Genomic DNA, 21068 nt, shown 5'->3' with positions numbered 1-21068 from the left:
TAATAGATACCTTAATGTTGATTTTCCTGAAGGACTCCGCTGCTGTTATACACAGATTCAGAAGCGAGGGGTTCATGACTTGTGTTTTGGAGTAATGTCATTTGCAAGTCAGTTTTTTTGTTTTTTTAAATATGGGCATGCAAGTTTGGGAGGAGTTACGATTTTTGTTGCTCATGGATACCTTTTACTGTTTTTTTGTTTTTTTTGTTTTTTTTTCTTTTAAAAGAAATTAGAACCTTAAAATCTTCATTAGAACCAAATGGAAAGACATGATTCATAAAATAGATTTTTGTTTCCACTGGTACATTTGTTTTATGTGTTTGTTTTATTGTTTTCTGTGATGCAGAGGCGTAAGATGGTTAATGTTTCTTCCCTATTTAAAAAATCTCAAAAGCCTGGAAAACAGTTATGAAATTAGTGCTCCAAAAATGAATGGAAAGGGTCAGATCTTACACAACAGATTGTTTAGGATCCCACCCTTTTCTTTCATGGTTGGCCAATATCTGTAAAAGCTTAATATTCTGACACTGCTGAAACAAGTACAAAGAAAAAATAGTTTCATATCTTTACACCTTGGATCCTGATATTGTCATAAATCAGATGCTAAGCAGGCCTGAACGACTAATAAGGTAGGTGGGTGACCTCAAATGAAAGAAGCAGCTGCTGCAGGAACTGGACCTTCTAGTTCAGCCAGTATACACCCATCTGATCCAGAGCTTTGCTCCTGCCCTTGCATTGTATCATTAGAGATGGATCACAAACAGCAAACCCTAATACATAGTGTGTAGCTCTCCCAGGTTACACATGAAGCAATTGGTTTTCGTTTCCATCTTGCATTTCTGTTGTTTTCTGCGCCGTTTTGCAACAACTGACAGATATAACTTGCAAAAATATAGAACATAGTTTTTCCTGATTCTGCATTTGCTCAACCCATTTTTTTTTTTTTTGTAAAAATGTATCTTGCAATATTAGAGAGATAGCAGGAAACATCTGCAGTGTATGGAGGATATCTAAAAGTAATACGCTGGTTTGTGCATCTTATAAAAACTATACACGTGTCGTGCTAGCCTAAAACTAAACTCTCTTTCTCCTTTCTCTCAGTTATTTCCCCTCCAAAAGTGATTTTGAATGACCTCACAGACACCCTTTTCCAGGTAAGGATCATCTTATTTGTATTATACTACTACAGTTCTACATCCATAACTATTCAACACTCAACAGTGCTGAATTTAGAATTACAGTCGCCACCGCTTAGAACGGGCATGTTTGTGTTAACGTGATTCACCCGCAGTAAGCGATGGACGGTATCAACACCCACACAATAACCTGACATTCAAAATGTCCCCCAATCACCTGTACAGTAATCAAAACAAACAAGCGTGTATGCGGTTAAAACTCTTTATTAAGACCCTCGTTACACTAATAAAAAATGTATTAAAACCTATGAATGTAATAAAAAGTAGAGCAATCTGTGGCGTATCCGACTGCGAGGGTACCAGAGTAAGGGCGGATATGTAAAAAGGTGGATAGATAAATCCTGTTTTAAATACCATTATACACAGCTGTAACAATTACTGTACGATATTATTGTTTTGAGATTCAGCTTTTGTTAGGGAGATCACCTAAATCCCTTGTTTAGAAAGATACAGGGTATTGTGCTTGTGACAGAGTAGCTGTCTCCCGTGTGGATGCGTGAATTCGCTGCTGAGTGGCAGGCAGGAGATCGAGACGGAGGTTGAAGTTGATACGCCCCGCAGGCGAACAGGATTTATTTACATATTGTAGCGCAGAGCTGCTGGGTTTCCAGGATATAATGAGACAGACAACAGTTGTAGTTCAAAACAGTTGGAAACCGCTGCATTTTTTTTTTTTTTTAGCTTTTAGTGAACAATGGCTCTCATTCCTCTCCTCTCACTCACAAACTCAACCTCTCTTAACTCTCTCTCAATTCTCCCACCTTCAGGTCCCACTTCTCTCTATCACACTGTCATCTCCACACACACACACACCCAAGTCTGTCACCCTTCCTCACTCATTGGTCCAACACTCCCTATCTCTGACTGGTCATGTCAGACCTGCTCCCAGCCCCGTCAGTGACGCACCCACACACAGGCAGTCTTTCAGGTCTAAGTCACACAAGCACCAAATCCCATCCCCTTCCCCAGTCCATAATCAGGTCCATTCCCACATTGTCCCCAGCTTTTTAAAGCAACGTGGCATTCTTTGCTGACTGACAGAGTTCCAAGCATGCTTTAGCAAGCGCACAGCATCAAACAGAGACATTTTATTTACACTGAATTTTCATGCTGATGTTTATCATTTTTCTCTTTCCAGCCATGCAGCCATGCTTGCTTGCTGTGCAGTCAGTGCTGTTTTTACAAACTGTAAATAAACCTGACACTGAGTACAGGGATTAAATAGCCAAGGTACACCATAGGGGTAATCGCTCAGTAACGAGGTGCAAACAGCTGATTTGTGGATTAGTAGGAGTGATTACTACAGAGTGCGTTTGTTATTTAAATCTATGTGAATGGCACATAACAAGATCCAAACAGCTGAGTTTGGCCGAAATATACGATGTGCTTAACACGGTATAAACAATGCCTTTGTTATTGAAATCAATGGGAATGGCAAACGCTATTTGTCCGATATATAAACGGCTGCCTGAAATAACCCTGTACGGTGTACGTGGTGGCGACTGTACTAAAAGAAACTGCAATTCCGTGACAAACGTTTCGACTAGTAGTTTTTATTTAAGGTCTTCAAAATACCTCTAGATGAAAAATTTGTCACTGAATTTAATGTGCTTTTAGTATTTCTAAATGACACCGTAGTGTCACTGATTTATATTGATTGCAAGCTTTTAACACGGTCTTGAACATGTTATTTAACCACAACAAGGATCATTTACTGTCACACAAATCATGCATGGTTTGGTAGGTACTTGGTAGCTACTGCACAAACCATACCTTTTCTTTTGATTCAATTCTTCATTTCTGGCATTGCGCTGGAATATATATTAATACCTGTATAGAAATACTTCCAATAGGATTGATAAACTTCAGTCTTTCCTTGTCTGTAGAGCACCTTTAGTGCTGCTTCTATGTGAACTCATGCCAGTACTTATATAAAACTGTACTGTAACACTGCATTTGTTAAACAGTAACCACTGGTTATATATCAACAAGTTGTTTTTTTTCATGAACAAAATTCTTGATTTAAAGAATAAACGAAGACGGCACCAGTTGAGGTGTGTCAGTAGCTTCCAGCTGCATTGGGGCAGCTGAGAGATCACACAGCGTTCACATTTGGCTATTCAGAGTGGCAGTGTTTGCTGACGGTCAGGGGTACGGGGGCCGGAGGTTTAAAAGAAGCTCCATTTATTTTCCCGGAAACTATCTAAAGCAATGTGGGTTTTTTTTTTATTTGTTTTTTTTTTTTGCTGACATAATGTCTTCACGGAGAAGGATGGTCTGCTCCATTCTTCAAAGGCACTTAAGATGTATAATTAATAACAGAAATCAGCAATTTGAAATTGCAGCAGAAAAGCATCCCGATCCCTTTGAACTTTTCAATTTTCCAGTCCCAATGGATGATCACAGTCACTTTAATTACACAGGATTAATAGAGGGTGGATCCAGTTTCAAAAAAAAAAAAAAATGATGCTATCCAGTTTATTTCCACAGACGTTTAATATAAATATGTAAAAAAATTATTTTTTTTTTTTTTGTACAGTAGCCTTATTTTCCAAACTCGTTCTTCCTATTCTGAAGTGCCAGATCAGTGGCTAGAGGACTACACACTGTAAATAACTAATATACTTGCTTCGCCAGAACGCTCAGTCGACTGTCTCTATTAATCAGCCCATCAGTCAATCATTCAAACGCTGGAAAACCTCCCAGATAGACTTTCCTGCAGTGATGTGCCTGCTGTCAGATACAGAGAGCGTGGTAGCCTGTCATTGTTTTAATCACTGTCAGTCTAGAGCAATATGCAAGTCCTTTTTTTTTTTTTTTTTTACTTGTAAAGGAGTAAGTATTTGAGTACTGTACGTATTTGTAAGTGGAATTCTCACTGGGGCAGTTTGTTTTCTCCCTCATCAAAGGACGACACTGACACTTGGCAGAAGATAAATAAAGATACTTGCTGGTCCCAGTTAAAGGTTTTTTTTTTTGTTTGTTTGTTTTTGTTTTTGCAAAATTATGTAATTGTCCCGTAGTAAATCAAAGAAGACTTCTTTTTAAGTCCATCCATGGGTGAGCATTGCTGTCCATGTGGAAAAACTGACACCCGCCTGAAACCACACAGCTCTAGGACATTAATTGCTGTAAAAGCTCTACCCACATGTTTGTTTAACCATTATTAATAAATGCATGTGTTTTTACTGGCTTGCACTCTTAAGAAAAATATTTGAAATCAAAAGCATTAGTGAGCGCTGCTGCATCCTTTTTGTAGCACTGTTTTTTCAGGAGGTCAATGTTTTTGAATGGAGGGAGCAGACTTGATTTCTAGTTTGGTTTTAATTGGGTGGGTCTGAATTAGTAACCTGTTGAAATAGTGTTGGTGCTGTTGTTCCACCAGAGTAGTAAGATCAGTTCCAGGAAGGCTGTACATTTTCCATGGAAGTTAAGATAGTGGAATGGAGGTAGGTTCATTTCTGGCCCAGCTTTAGAAAGAATCTCACACTTACTGTATCCTTATGGGAAATATCCAGCTTTAACCTTCATAGCGAAAGACGGAAGTTTTGGATTATTCTGGGCTCGGGCTTTGAGCCTGTGGTTTGCAGGCAATTGGTGGGAACGAGAAGGAATTTCAGTGGGCACCAACAGGTTATTAAATGGTCCTTACAGTTTTCAGAGCTGGAAATGCAGATTACATTGCGTTCTGTTGACGTGCCAACTTTTGTTCTATAATGTTTACATACATTGTTTTTTTTTCTGATTACAAATAACAGTATCCTTACCACATACAAATGCACTATACCGTAAAACCTGTTGCATGAATAGCTGTGTAGACTTGGTAGACTTGGTAGACTTCTTGGGAAGCATTTTAAGACCCAAATAACAGTAGGCAAACACAACAGATTAAAGATTATCCCCTGCAGTGCTTTGGGACAGTTTATTGGTTTGTTTTCTCACAGGTTCTGAGTCTATTAGAGATCCATTGGTGGTGGTAATGCTCTGAATTGCTGCATGCTGTGCACACATGTGTGCGTCCTTTCCATTAATATCACAACAGTGGCTTTATCAGACATTGCACAAGAAAAATATAAGCAGGTGCCCTCTGTATCAGTCAGTCTTAACTCGTACTGAATTATTTAACGGTCGGTAATGTTTTAGATATACAGAATAGTCTTTTTTTCTTATTTCGTCCACATGTGTGTTTGATTTTGCCCAGCAGGAGCTGGCACATGGGGTTAATACAGGGTGCTTTGATCCCCCCCCCTGCCAGGAATAGAACTGGTTTATCTGATGGCTTCTTCATGTTTGTGGGCCTGGCCAGCCGATCCACAGCCTTGATGTATGAGAGATGGCTCCAGGTTAGAGAGGGATCGGGAGAGTGAGAGAAGGGAAGCGGGTCGCAGATGTTGGGGATGGACTTCATAGCTCAGTCTTCCCTTATCTGTCACATCCAGCTGCCTGAAGGCCTCCTAGTGTCGACACGCACTTCCAAATGTGACACTCTTTTTATCTTTCCCATTGCTCAAGACTCCTTTAGCCTGCTTTTCATCAGTAAATTAAGGTTTTGTCTGCCCTATCCTTTTATTTATTTATTTATTTATTTTGTCTGGGTTCAATGCATATTAATTAAAAATAAACTAACTTTTCATTTTTTTTCGTTCCTAAGTACAGTATTGCTTGCTTTATTTATTTATTTATTATTGTTGTTTTAATGTATTTAAAGGGTACATAAGGACCTTTTTATTTTATTGTGTTACATGATCCCATCTGTTGCTACACCTGTTTATGTAAGATGTGTGTATTGTTTTTATTTATTTATTTATTTATTTTTTTAACATTTTGAACCCTTTTTTAAACTTTTAAATTGCATTCCCTGCCTCAAGATGGCTTCCCATGTACCTGCATGGACCTCTCAGAACTATATTTCCCATCATCCTCCTGCTCACTGGTAAATCCATCTCAGTTACATGTCAGCAGGAGGATGATGGGAAATGTAGCTCTGAGAGGTCCATGTGGGTACATGTGAAGCCATCTTGAGGCAGTTTAAAAAAAAAAAAAAATTAAAACAATACACACACCTTACGTAAACAGTTATTATTATTATTATTTGTTTATTTAGCAGACGCCTTTAGCCAAGGCGACTTACAGAGACTAGGGTGTGTGAACTATGCATCAGCTGCAGAGTCACTTGCAACTACGTCTCACCCGAAAGACGGAGCACAAGGAGGTCACAGGGTCACACAGTGAGTCAGTGGGTGAGGTGGGATTTGAACCGGGGACCTCCTGGTTACAAGCCCTTTTCTTTAACCATGGACCACACAGCCTCCCAGTTGTAGCAACACATGGGAACATGTAACACAATAAAATAAAAAGGTTCTTATGTGCCCTTTAATAACTTGTTTAATAATAAACAGAAGCATTTGTTGTTTGATTTTGCTGTTTTATATAGCACGTAGACCATTTTGATGTATTTGAAATATTGATCCCTGTACACAAAGTGTTAAAGACACCAATATCAGTCTAGATTATTTTATTGTTTTTGACTATTATTCACCATTCACCTTACTTAAAAAGTTAAATATTTGTCTAGTGCCCCAATATCATTAGCATTTATCACCTGCTGCTTTTCAATAAATTGTCAAAATGTAGCCAGCCTGCAACCTTTACTATCAATAAATTCTATACTTGGATCTTGTTTTGTATCCCGTTTTAACCACTAAAGCATAGGCTTAGTTTTCCTTCTAAGCAAGTGACAGCTATTTCATGAAGGACTATAATTGTAAAGGAAGTGGTTAAAACAAGACCCACATACATATCAAGCCATCCTTAACCCTCTTAATTATCCAATTCCTATATTTGAACCAAATTGACCTCTGCGTCTGTTTGATGTGGGCCTGGCCAGTGCGAGAAATAGAGTTGAAAGTTTATTGTTTAAAGGGAAGATTGTCATGACTAGACCCCCGGAAAATAAACTTTCCATCTTTACACACACAGCTCCAGTGAGGCTATGTGTGTGTGTGGGTGAGTGAGTGAGCTCTGGAGCAAACAAGATGATAGTAATTAAGTCCTTATTTAATTAATCAGATTACTTCAGCAAAAGGAGTACCAAAATAAACTTTGAAGCACATGTGGCCACCAGACTTACTTGGCCATCCTAGTTTATCTTGTGTTAACCATGCCCAAGCGCGGATGCATTACCATAGATCAGGGTGTCATCCTCAGTTCCTGGAGGGCTGTAATCCAGCTTGCGTTCCATCAAAGCTCTCTATTACTTAATTGGTCTAATTATGTGATTAATTGGACACATTTAACACTTCTCTCCAGGCCTGACAATGTTTCATAGGTAGTGTACGTTGAATCAAGTGCATTTTTTATCAAATATCAAATATGCCCAATTGAACAAATAACACTGTGTAACAATTATTATTATTTTTTTTGGTTCCTGGGTAGTAAGTGTTATTTCCTAATTGCTTATGCCTCAAAAGTATAGAAAATGGCTATTATTCCCCACAAACTTTGCTTTTGTGACCAGGACAGTGATATTTTGAAATTTACCTATTTTCCAGAACATTCCAGATAGATTCAGTGCTGAGTAAACTTGGAGTAACTTCTAGAACTTTCCAGTAATATAAATAGTAGCATAAATACAGGGGCCTTAAGGCCACCAGTTCAGTTTAGTTCCAGCTGCCTAAGTGGATACATATCTGCATTTTTCTGAGATGGCATCAAGGTCATAGGAGACTTCAAAATGGTGGCATTCCTGATGGGTCTCCAAGGCGGTTTTACCAAGTTTCCCTGCTATCTTTGCCTTTGGGACAGCAGGGACACCAAGGCGCACTACCACAGGCGGGACTGGCCACAGCGGACCAAGTTCTCTGTGGGGAGGAACAACGTCAAGTGGGAGCCACTGGTGGACCCCCGGAAGGTGCTGATGCCACCACTGCACATCAAATTGGGCCTTATGAAACAATTTGTCAGAGCTCTAGATAAGGAGTCGGCAGCCTTCAAGTACCTTCAAGACTTCTTCCCTAAGCTGTCTGAGGCAAAGGTCAAAGCCGGTGTCTTCATCGGACCACAGATAAAGAAGATCCTGGAGTGCAATGAATTCCCCAAGAAGCTCACTAGTAAGGAGAAAGCGGCTTGGAACAGCTTTGTTGCAGTGGTTCGGGGCTTCCTGGGCAATCACAAGGCCGAAAACTATGTGGAGCTGGTTGAGACTCTGGTGAAGAACTACGGCACAATGGGCTGTAGGATGTCCCTCAAAGTCCATATCTTTGATGCTCATCTTGATCAATTCAAGGAGAACATGGGAGCGTACTCGGAGGAGCAAGGCAAGCGCTTCCACCAGAATATACTGGACTTATAAGTATAACGAGAAAATGATGGGAGACTACATTTGGGGGCTGATTCGTGAAAGTGATTTACAGTATAATCGTAAATCTCGAAAAACTACTCACTTCTAAATCTTTTGTAGTCATTTTTGTATTACTTTAGTAGAAATACATGTTTATGTGAACGAAAAGACACAAATTCGCCCGTTTTCTCATTGGAAATAGGTAAATTTCAAAATATCACTGTCCTGGTCACAAAAGCAAAGTTTGTGGGGAATAATAGCCATTTTCTATACTTTTGAGGCATAAGCAATTAGGAAATAACACTTACTACCCAGGAACAAAAATTGTGTTACAAATTAGACCAATTACGTTAATTGAGAACTGAAGTTGGAATGAAAACCAGAAGACCCTGCGACTGGAGTTTGACACTCCTGACCTAGGTTGAAGGAAACAGATAAGCATGACATTTTGTGACTTCTCTTGCTTGTGGCATCTTCCCATATCCTATTAGACCCAGCCACTCTTAACACCATTGCATACACTGTGTGAGCTCTTCTCCTATACAACCCTTTTGAAAGTTCTGGGTAAACTGTTGCTAGATTCTTGTGAACCATTCACGAGAAATCCCTTGAACATATTAATGAAACACAAACCAAGGTTTTACTGGGGATGCTAAAGAAAATAAAAAGTACTGAGTCATATGTGATATTCAAGTTAAACCCAGAACGGCAACAATTAAGAGGGAATTGGTAGTGCTGAAATCATCTTGAAGCAGGGTATTAACTGATGACACAACGGGAGACCCAAGAACAATGCTTCCTTTAATTTACATGGCTTAGGGTAGGAAGTGCATTGTTTTTAGCCGGTGTGCTCCGCTGCTTGAAGTGGGAACCACTTAACCACACTACATGTTTGCAAAACAAGTGCTGCATTAATCATTTCCTTGTTGCTTTGGGGCAATTTCTATAGTTAAGATGTATTATATCTGTTCTAATGGCAGAAGAACAAGATATTAAAGGAAACTTTTAATGAAGGTTTTTTTTTTTCTTTGAGTAAATCTGGTACTTCAAGCTACAAAGGGACGCTCAACCCTTTAATTCAATAGGATGCGTGTCTTTGTACTTTAATATCCCTCTTCCTTTCTGTGGAAGATATCGGTCCACATCACGAGTTATAGGGTTTTCTGCATTCTGAAATGAATAGCTTGGAATAAACCCTACCATTAACATTGAGAGAGAATGGATGTGACCGTTCTTGAAGTTTTAATTATACTCGCTGTGGAGAAGGTAGAATTTCATCCACAGAATCGTAAAGTTGACTGTTAACTAGCATTACTTAAAGAGGTCTATTCAGTTGATCTCCACAAAGACATGTATAAATATGTATATATTATGTGTGTATATATATATATATAATATAAACATACAGGTAGTGGACAAAAAAATGGAAACATCTGGGTAAATGAGGGACACCAAGTATATTGAAAGCAAGGGCTTCCACACAGGTGTGGCTTATGCGTTAATGAAGCAAATAAAATCCCAGCATGCTTAGGGTCATGTATAAAAATGCTGGACAGGCCTGGTTGCCTATAATTATGGCTAGCATGGCTGCAAGAGGAGACCTCAGTGACTTTGAAAGAGTGGTGATTGTTGGGGCGTGTTTGGCAGGAGCTTCAGTGACCAAGACAGCTCAACAGCGGAAGCGCATACTCCAGGATCATGATATCCGTGCATTAATTCGAAGTGCAAGGCAAAACAGGCGAACAACTGCAGATCAATTAACTGCAAATTTCAACCTGGGGCGCGAGCAGCCAGTTTCATCAAAAACGGTCCGCCGAGAACTCCACAGAGCGGGATACCATGGTGGCCCAACGCCCTATTAAGTGACTTTACATTTGTGTTTCCATTTTTTTGTCCACTAATTGTATACGCACACACACACACAGAGTAGACAAAAGCGATCTTTAGGGGTATTCCTTACACAGCCTTGTCATGTTAACACTGGTAATGCAATGATATAGTATAGCGCAAGCCTACATTATGCTGTACTTCATTGAGTATCTCCTCTGTATTACAATTGACATCAGAATGCTTTCCTTTGACATTTATATAATTGCCAACGGTGTGATTGGTACACTGGGATATGGATTTCACCAGTGTCCCAAGCTGTAGCCTTTTCTATTATTGATAGTTGCCATAGCTACAATATGCACTTGCTGCTCACTCAATTAACAAGGTCGTGGGAAGAAGCAAAACTCCTGTGCAGACTTCAAAACTTCACTGGGATCGACGCCTCAGATGCATAGTCATTTTTAAGGTATACAATGAATACAAATACTGTTGTTTTCTAGTTAATGTTTATGTTAATTTTAATTATTCAAGCATGCCACATCTTTTAAATATTTGGACATTAAAAACAATTAATAAATAATAATAATAATAATAATAATAATTCCCAAAAGCTTTTAGTTTTTGCTTTATTTTATCCCAGCATTTGCTGTGGCTGGCTTGGTCCTTTTCTTTTGATGCCTGTGTTTTCCTGTTAAAATTTTTAGCATCAAACCAACAACAGGCTCACAGAATCTTAATCACTTTGTGTCATGTAATGGAAAGAATGTTTCCCATCCTTGCAGCTCTTTGATTCCACCTCCCCCCTCCACTCCCATTTGCAACTTCAAATGGGATGTTTGTTTGGTTGGAATGCTGTTTATACCATTTAAATACATCGTGCCCTCTATAGAGAAAAAAGAAATGTGTGCAGTCCGACAATAAAAGCTGGACCCAACTGCGTATAATTTTCTCCCTGAACGAAAATGTCTCGCTGGGGCTGTCTGTTTGTGTATTACAGAGAGAAAGAAGGGGAGGGGGGTGGGTTGTGTGAATCTTTTGAAGTGCATGAGCCCTGCTGTTAATTTTCACTGTACAGGGGTGACGGTTCTTCTTTAAGTTTCCTTTCCTGTCAGAGTCGGAGGTTCTGCCATGAATTTTCCCTGACCCCTCTGGGACGTCTTTTCCCCCCGGAGTCTTTGATGTCTGTGCCCAGACGCTGATTGACAAAAGAAGTTCCAGCGGCAGCACTGAAGGGGAGTGGGGGGAGTGGGGGGGGAACCTGCACGACTTTGAACTAAACAGATCTGTTAAGGCTGAGATGCTGTGCTCTTGATAATCTCTTTGAGAAAGATGAACTCTTAGATAATTGTCCAGCATCTTCGGGGGAAATTAAAGCATATCTCTGACCTTTAATTATCAGGGAATAGGAAATACTGTGGGACTCCGGGATTAATTTGAAGTAACCCTTAAGTATAGACTTGAACCATTCCTCTTGAAAAAGCATTCTAGAATACATTCATACAGAATTGTTTTATATTCAAAGTAGAATAAAATATACATGCATAATAATTGCTGCTTTATTAAGGATTACCTATTCCAGCCTCAACCATAATAAATTAATTAATGTTCTCCATTTATTTTTTATTTTTTATAATGAAGCCCTGAAAGTTCTCAACACTTCAGTCTAGCAGGTAAGAACTGGAAAAGCACCAAGCTGTTAAACATCTTGTTACACAGCACGTCAAAGCAGCATGTACAGGATAGATTAGCAGATTCAAATGCACTGAACACAAGAGTATAGTAAGAAAAGAAAGGGTAGAATTGGCTTCTTCCACTTCATAAAAAAATATTAACAAACTGTTTGATATTAAAAGTCATTAAACTTCAAGTACTAGACTAACAAATCACACCCACACACACGTGTGATTCACCGATCACTGTGAACAGTCTTTTACTTTAAAAAATTGTACACTGCCTGGATGCAAGTCATTAGAGAAGAAATAACTTGGTAAATATAGACCAAGCACATATAACACAGGTATATCTCAGTAACTTGGTGGTGAGCGGGTGAGTCATGCAAACGGGGGTGCACAGCTTCGCATCCTGGCTGTGCCAAGTTGCCAGTCTTAGCTGGGGATCACATAGGCCACTGCCCTCCCGGTGTTTGGGTAGGCTCTACAGAGACCATACTATCCCGGCACCCGGTATTTACAAAAACTGGATTTAAAACCAAGCATGCTTTGCACACCTAGTTGTCTAAAAACATCCCTTCTCCCTGAATACCTGTAATAAGGAAGAAATCAAATCTCTTCCCCCTCCAGCTATTGAGTGGTTCTTTTATAATCTGTGTTTTCAAATGCTAGATTGCAGACTTTAAATTCTGGATCAGATCTATGTATTTTATCCATGATTCATAGGTATACTAGGTAATGCGCATGTGGGTTTCATTCCTTTCATGTAGCTGTGTTAAAGGTGGCCCACGCCTTAATTAATAAACACTAGAGACCTGGAGCCAACTGGGATTTGCATTGAACAGCTGTCACCAGAATTTCATAACATTGCTGGTTTCTGCACTTGAAACCACAACAGAATGAAGTACTATTAAAACAGTATTTAGGTGACACTAAAACAGTAGTTCATTTGCAGCCTTATATTCAGTTCTAAAGATAATTCTTGCTTTAGCTACTTCCTGGTTCTGCGTTTGGATCGGTATTTATATCTTCTGTAGCAAAGCTGTTTCAGTATGTCTGTTTTGGGAATGCGTAGGTAGGGTAGTTTTCACACCAACACGTGCAAGTGTCTCCAGTTCTCCCATATCTAATTCAGCTTGCAGCTAGCCAGGTTAAACCTCAAGTGTTGATGTCAGGATGGCTGTTTGATCTGGGCTTCCTCTTGGCAAACTGAAATCAGGTCCAGAGATTTTCTCAGTGAATCAGTAGGCATACTAGGTAACATGTGTGTGTTAAAACACATTTGTAAAAGTGATCCCTTTCTGTTCAGACTGCTTCGGTTGCACTGAATGTGTTAGATGGTGTCTGGTTGGATGTTTGCGATGTGTAGGTTATATCTGAGATGGAGAAGCTGTGTATTTTCCTGTTTGAGTCCCAGTCACTGCAGGCAGACATGAAAACAATGCATGGTACAAATGAGTTAAATTCCAAGGAGAGTAGAGTAAAAAACAAAGAGATCAGATGACCGGCGAGGTCTGTATTCCTCTTCTGTATGGTCCCGTTATTTACAGAGTCTCTAGCAAAGAAAGTTTGGGGTTACTGTAGGTTGTCCTTTTAATCAGAAAAATAAATGACTTGATTGGAAATCATTACCACTATGAGGTTATGTTTTGAAGTGTTATTTTCATACATTTTTGCCATGTTTTGCATTATGTCATGTCTTTCCCCTTTGTATGCACAGACCTCCTTTTAATTATATTAAGCATGATTACCAAAAACAGATTAAATCAAATGATTTAACTTTACCAGTGTATATCTTAACTATAGAAAATGCAGTGCTCCATCATTATAGTGTGTCCCTTTATAGTGTCAGGCTGGTTATAATGCACTATGGTTGTGCTATAATTGTGATTTATGAGGTCTACCTCAAGGTTATCCTTTGAAAAGAAAGAAAAAAATCAGCTTGGTTCCAGATAGAGAACACTATAAAATATTGTATTAATAGAAAAAAATAAATAAAACATTTCATAACCGTAATGGCTGGTGACTATAAAGTGAAACGTGACCCAAAATGCAAGTATCCTAAATCAGATACGTGTCCTTTTTAAAGTTATATTGTTACTAAACTATCATAGCTGATCCTTCTCTTTCTTGGGGAAACATTATGCAGTTGAGCTTTTGGCAGTATTTGTGTTTGTTCTCTGTATAGCCTAAAATACGTTATATACAGTATGCTGAAATATACTTGTTACGTTCAGAACAATTCGCTTTTTACAGATCCAAAACCTTAAGCATTCTGTTTGCGTTTGTGTGCGTCATGCTGGAATGCACACTTTGTAAATAGGGGGTGGCAAAGTTCCTGAGAATAACATTATGCACCATCACAACATCTGCTTTGACCTTAACTTAACTTATCTGCTGTTTACATATAGAAAAGGAAACAGATTTTTCTTTTTTTCTTAACCAGATGGGTGAAAAAAATAATCAAAGGCCCTAACTTGTTTTCACCAGATCCTTTCTTTCAAATCCAAGCACTTGTTTAGATGCTGAATTTAGTCCTGTGGATAGTGTGCAAATTCATTCCAAAAGATTATTTAGGAGCAAGAGGAATGCTGCAAAATGTATCTTCTTTATGGGTTTGCACAGGTTGTGTTTCAGTGGCTATGTGAAAGCATTGTTTTAAACTGTATAATAAGTTAAAATGACTGGATTCTGCCGAGTCAGCGCCCAGGGGGGTGTAAAGTTGTCATTAAGGCAAAAGTGGGAAGGGGATGTTCACTCAAATGGATGAAATTCCAGGTGTAGGTCGGTAAAGTTTATGTGTTCTCTTCAGAGGAGCCAGCTGGGTTCATGAAGTGTATAAACAATGTCCAAACGAGATTTCAGTATTTTTTTATTTCCTTGGCACAGGTTTATTGATTTTGGTTACAGCATTAGAATAAAGAGCTCAAAGTACCCCGTGGTAACAATCTCTCTCCCTATTTGCAAGACACAATCTAACTCGAAACAATTCAGCAGCCACGTCACAGTGTTTAAGGTCTCCCAGTTACAGTAGCATTAGCTGCATAGTACAAACCGGGGCATTGACTCTGCAGAATCCGGTACAATCCTAATCGGTGAAAGAAGCAAAGTGTGAAAATCTGGGTCAGTCCACTTCTTTCAGACCTCATTGATTTACTTTGGATCAGAACCAAATCTTAGAACTCTAGAAGTGTCTATGACAGTCACACACAGCAGGACAAAGCCAGACATGGAACCATAGATATTGTAGCTTTGGCCCCAACAGTGATATTGTTGCTACTTACTGTATTAACACACTCCTATCATCACAGCCTTTATAGACAATTTAGGAAGGCTATGGTATACATGCAAAGGTATTTTTTGTCTAGACTTAAACTAAGACTTGTACTAAAGTGTAAATAATGTCAAATAACTGGCAACAAAAGGAGCTTTGATGAAAAATGTGTCTGTTTTTTCTGTTGTTTTCTGATGGCGACAGTGAGCAGATTATTTATGATTTTATTGCGTTCAAACAGTCCCCAGGTCTGTTGTGACAGGTGAACAAAGCGTTCTGCAGAGCGTGGTGGGGGACCCGTCTGCTTCACAGACTGCAAGCAGAACTGCTGCCACTGCTCTGAGATCAAAGACGTTGTGTAGAAATGTGCTCTGGGCTCAGATCCACTTGTTTGTCTGACTTCCTGCCTAGGCAGCATGGTCTGCTATCAAGTACTCTGCAATGAGTATGCAGAAGGTTTGACAAAAATTATTTTACATGTGTTACTCCAAATATTTGACCGACATGCACAAAAAATATCATGCACGTATAAAATTACCTTAAAACCAACTAGAACTACATAGAAACTACGATCAGTTCAGGGTTAAATAAGATATTTGATTTGATTTGTACATTTTCTGCAAATTTTAAATAAAGCATGGTCTCAATAATCTCTAGATTTGCCTCTTCTCATATATTCCATCATCTGATACATGTACCCCCCCCCCCCCCCCTTCTCTTCTGATCTCTACTGTTAAAGGGCACAGAGATCTGCCAAGTGGTTCTAGTTACCAGCTTAGAGCGTGTTCTCTGGTAACCCTCTTCTCTAAACATACACACACTAAAGAAAGAGGGAATGTTTTTGAACTTTTATTAAATCCTTTTGCTTGGCTTGCATAACACGGCAGAATTTTCTTTTTGCCCAAAAGACCTGAGATGGAGAAGAAACAGCAAAACATCTCCTCACTTGCACTGTTTTCAGAAGTAATAAGGGTTCTTTTGTTTGACTTTTCCACCCACTTTGCAGTTTATTTGTGTTACATTCTACCCCCCTGCTGGTTTTGTTTATTGACGAAGTGGTTTTAAAGGCTGCTTATTTGTTATAACACAACATTTTAATATATATATATATATATATATATATATATATATATATATATATATATATATGTGTGTGTGTGTGTTTCTAAATACCAATTATCCAGATGTTACCATACCGAGGCTTGTTATGTACACCTGTTTCTGGGATAAAGTGCTAATTGAAAATAACAATAATAATAATATTGCCACCACAGCCCTAAAATAATACTTTTTTGGTTGGTTTGTGGATGGTTGGCAATGCACCTGAAGCTACTGTACATTTGCAAGTTAATTACAGTATTCAAGGTCACTGTGAAAGTTTCTTTTTAGTGCTTCTCAGAAAATGCCGTTTTTATCAATGTCTTGGTATACAGGTACAGATTCCTGCCATTTCTAGATTATATAATAGTACTTTATTTTAGCACTACATGTCTTACAAGGTTATGGATGAACAAATAAGTTGATACTGGGTCATTTCTTTCCAGTATGTAGGTTGAATTGAGTACAGTTTATTTTTATTTTTTTTCTTATTGGGAGATACCTAGGTTTGTTTTGTAGTACTGTGCTTTTAAAAGGAGTTATGTATTAGTTCACAATTCTCTGAAGTTACTTTGTGTGTAAAGATGATGTTTTGGAACTAAATCTTTGGCATTTGAAAGCTACCTCAAGGTCACAAAAATGTCAAACCTTAGGTTTTGAGATACTCGGGTCTAATCAAGTAATAGAAAACATGGCAGATCTAAATACAGACACTGTTTGGGTCATTAAAAAAAGCCATGGACAGGAGATTGTAGAATGTTATCAGAATATCTTGTACATTTCTAACATATTGCTGGTAACTAAGGAAATGACAGTACGGCATGCAGTGCATATCAATGAGATGTCTTGCTGCAGTTGCTGTATCCTTTTACTTTTCTCCTTTGAGTATAGCTTTATGAAATAAAAAAAATAAAAAATAAACTCTTCCAATATTTAGACAGCTGCTCTGCTTCGTCCTTCCAAGCATATTAAAAACACAAGTTCCATAAGAAGCATTTTACGGCAGCTTAACCATTAATTAAAGATGGAGGGATGAAAGCGGGATACGGAAGCTTAGTGGTTTAATTCCATAGTCAACCTGGATTATCTGATGTAAAGCGCTTCTTTCCTCTTTGTTGTTAACCCAGGCTACATTCGATTTAAGGAATACCAAGCTGGGAAAAGTAGCACCTGTGGATTGCAGAATGAGCCCAGGCCAGACCAGCAGTCCACCTCTATAAATGGGCTTGCTCTTTTTAATCTTAATGGTAATGTAATATATGGTCTTTGATGTGGGAGCCAGTAGTGAGAGCACTGCTTAGCAGATGGCAACATTCCTTGCATGTACAAAGGTAGGGATTTGGAAAACTTGGGAGTCTTATATCATAACAACGGACCATTTTAATTATGACAGCTTCCTTTACAGTTCAACCGGAAGTAATTAAGATGACCTTTTTTTACTAGAACATGGCACTGTGCCTTTTGATATTACTATATGCAGTGTTCATGTTTCAGTGGACAACTATGTACGCATCCTGTTGGCTCGTCTGTCTTTGCATGGCACACCTGGTAAACCAACTTTTATCAGCCTCCTGAATTCCTATAGACCTTACATTTTGGGTACAGTATGATAAAACTATTGATTTTTATTTCCATTTCTTATTGTAAGATTTTTGAGACCCTCCGCGCATGTGTGTGTGTGCACAGTTCTGAAACTGCACTGCAGAAAATAGCAGGGGTCTGTTGGCCTTTGGCGAATACAGAACTGTCTTTAATAGGGAAATCCATATACTTTCTAAAAGTGTTTGTGATCCATATACTTCCTAATAGAGTTTGTAAAAGTGATAGTGGGTGCCATCTGTGGTTATTAACTCCTGTTTGTCGTTTCTCTAGGCTAACCTATTTCCAGCAGCTCTGGTTTACTTCGGTTCTGATTTCAAGACAGGTTTGTAAATCAGAACTTTTTCAAACAGACGTACATAAACCTAAATACTGTAATGACGTATTTGTCTTTTTTTCCCACGTTTTAAAATGTACAGCTGTGGCCAAAAGTTTTGCATAACCTAGAATTTTTAGGATTTCGATTTATAATTAATAAAAATAAACTAATAAACATAATTTAGATCTTTTTTTTAACATCATACAATCAAAGAAATGATATAGAAAAAGTCTACCAGAAGCCATAATAGTAATACAGTATTTCGTGTTAGATTTCAAAATGTAGTTTTTTTTCAGTTTTTGTCGGTTTTTCGTTAAGTATGTGGAAAATTACAAAGCGGTATATAATTCAATATGTTAATATAACATTATTCGGCAGGTTTAATTCGATTTTATAAAGCAAAATTAGTTAATTCTATAGGGTAATGCAAAACTTTTGGCCATAGCTGTTTTATTTCATTGTTTCCTTGAGTCTGTCACACCCATGGACACCTAGAAATTGTTACTTTCCTATGCTTTATGCATGGTATGACTCAAATGAAAATAAAACAGCTGTTTAGCCAGATTCTACTTAACCCTGTTCTAATCATGTTCTGTTCTGCAGATTGCTATTTACAGAAGCAGATCTTGAACTCCACTGTCTCTTCCTCACAAGCAGATGGTGCCATTGCAGGGTAGGTATCTCTCATCCAGGGGTGAGTTCAGCCAGGCATGGGCTGGGAGCACCGCAGCGGTCAGGCTAGGCCGTTGGTAATATAGGAGGCTGTGTGGTCCAGTGGTTAAAGAAAAGGGCTTGTAACCAGGAGGTCGCCGGTTCAAATCCCGGCTCAGCCACTTAACCTCCTTGTGCTCTGTCTTTCGGGTGAGACGTTGTTGTAAGTGACTGTGCAGCTGATGCATATTTCACACACCCTACTCTCTAAGTCGCCTTGGATAAAGATGTCTGTCAAATATTATTATTATTAATAATAATAATAATAATAATAATAATAATAATAATAATAATAATAATAATAATAATGTATCCAAAACTCCAAACACACTGTTCGACAGCCTGGCCCATAATTATTATTTTTTTTAAAAGGTATTTGCAGCATGAAAGTCTGTTAAACTATTTTGCTACATCCAACTTCAGTTTCTCACTGGGCATAGTTTAAGGGATTAAATACCTATTTATAGAACACATTACAGAGGAAAAACGCCTGGTAACGTCACACAAAACCTTGACCTACAACCGGGTCAAAAAGAAAACCGTTTCCAAGTTGAGGAGGTCACACTCACTCTTAAGAATCGGGAGGCTGCAGCCAGTGTCCTCCCAGGCCGGTTCACACTGGGAGCCTCTGCTGCGGTGTTTTTAAAGGAAGTGTCCCTAGCAGGGGGCAGATCAGGTGCCTCTGTGTGCGCTCATCTGGTTCGGTGCTGCAGGAGAGTAACCGCGGCAGCTGAAGCAGCACCAGGAGGTGCGGCAGAGGAAGTGCTTTGTGATTAGGACAGCCGCTTTTGTCTGTTTTTGATTTTAAACCCTGCAGCTTTGACTCTCTCTTATCAGTCTTAATTGCTTGGCAGGGGTTTTCCCCCCCAAATCCCTTTTTTTTGTGCTTCCTGTATGGGATTTGAGTAATACCATGCTTGTTTCTTTTGTTTTTTTTCCCCTGAAGCAGAGTTGGCAAAGTTCAAAAACAATAGTAAACCGCATGCATCAGTAAAGGGAGCAGTATGAAACTGTTTGTTTGTTTGTTTGTTTTTATTTCCTATCTGTGGCTCTTCCAGTCCAGAACAGACAGGCCCTTAAACATATTCAGTGTAATGAGTTTTGTGGTCTGTGGTCCTGCTAGATGGGGTTGATTCTTCTAATAAACTGGGCAATTTAACTGAACAGTCGCTGTGTTGAGCCTCATTTACTGCGCTCTTGTCATTTGTTCACCTTCATTGGTAAAGGTTTCCCAACACCTAGCCATCTAGCTGCATATTCTTTGTTGCATCTGTGAAATCTGGTCTTCTACTGAGTGAGCAGCTTTGAGGTGTGTGGCTGTTCATCATAAGATTTTAGTTAGCTCGCTACTATCACCACGCAGAGCCAGTGACTCCAATTTTTTTCTTACACTGTTCCAAGCTTCATAAACATAAAAAAAACACAATGTAGTATTATTTTGATTTCAGTGACTTTAAGATCCTAAAAATAGAGCTCCTGCCCAAACTCCAGCAGGGTGTCTGGGGCCGCGGGCAGATCATTTGAATCTGGGAAAGGCTTCTTTCAGCATTGACGTCATCATAGGCCATTGCTTTTATTTTTAGACACCAGCCCAAACTCATTTAATGGCCCTATTGTATGTGAGTGCACTCAGTTATGTAGCCGGATTCATTATTATTCTGCATTTTAGGACAAGAGAGGGGGGCAGAGACACCAGAAATAGCTTTGGGCTTTGCCTAATTGTTTTTTTTTTTGCTCTGTATTCCCTTCAGCTGCATGCCCAGGTCTCCGACCCCATCATCCAGTTCAGTGGCTTCGGAAGCGACTTTTCCGCCCCCTGCAGAGAAGGACACGAGGTCCAATCACCAGAGCACAGCAGCAGACGAGCCTCAACCCCACTCAAACAGCCAAGCGCCAAAACCAGTTAACACTGATCCAGGCAAAATCCCAAAGTGGCTCAAACTGCCAGGTATGTTCTGATCATACTTAGTTAAACTTCAAAAAAAAAAAAAAAGTTTTTAGCAGTGTTAAATATACCGATACTTTTATCGTA

The 21068-nt window shown here is 39.0% G+C and overlaps 1 protein-coding gene across 3 annotated transcripts in view; it reads left to right on the top strand.

The window, feature by feature from the left end:
* Nucleotides 1–21068, top strand: part of LOC117424555 (tether containing UBX domain for GLUT4-like) — a 55026-nt gene that overhangs the window by 28729 nt on the left and 5229 nt on the right. For 2 of the 3 annotated variants that reach the window (XM_058992407.1, XM_034040995.3), the window contains 4 exons: nucleotides 1102–1154; nucleotides 18280–18331; nucleotides 18929–18998; nucleotides 20788–20984. In XM_058992407.1, the coding sequence (XP_058848390.1) occupies nucleotides 1102–1154; nucleotides 18280–18331; nucleotides 18929–18998; nucleotides 20788–20984 (372 nt within the window). The other variant, XM_034040996.3, reaches the window with a different exon arrangement.

The sequence above is a fragment of the Acipenser ruthenus genome, chromosome 19, assembly GCF_902713425.1.
Source record: "Acipenser ruthenus chromosome 19, fAciRut3.2 maternal haplotype, whole genome shotgun sequence".
Classification (NCBI taxonomy): domain Eukaryota; kingdom Metazoa; phylum Chordata; class Actinopteri; order Acipenseriformes; family Acipenseridae; genus Acipenser; species Acipenser ruthenus.
The sequence above is the reverse complement of the archived record's forward strand: the minus strand, read 5'-3'. Positions and strand labels throughout refer to the sequence as shown.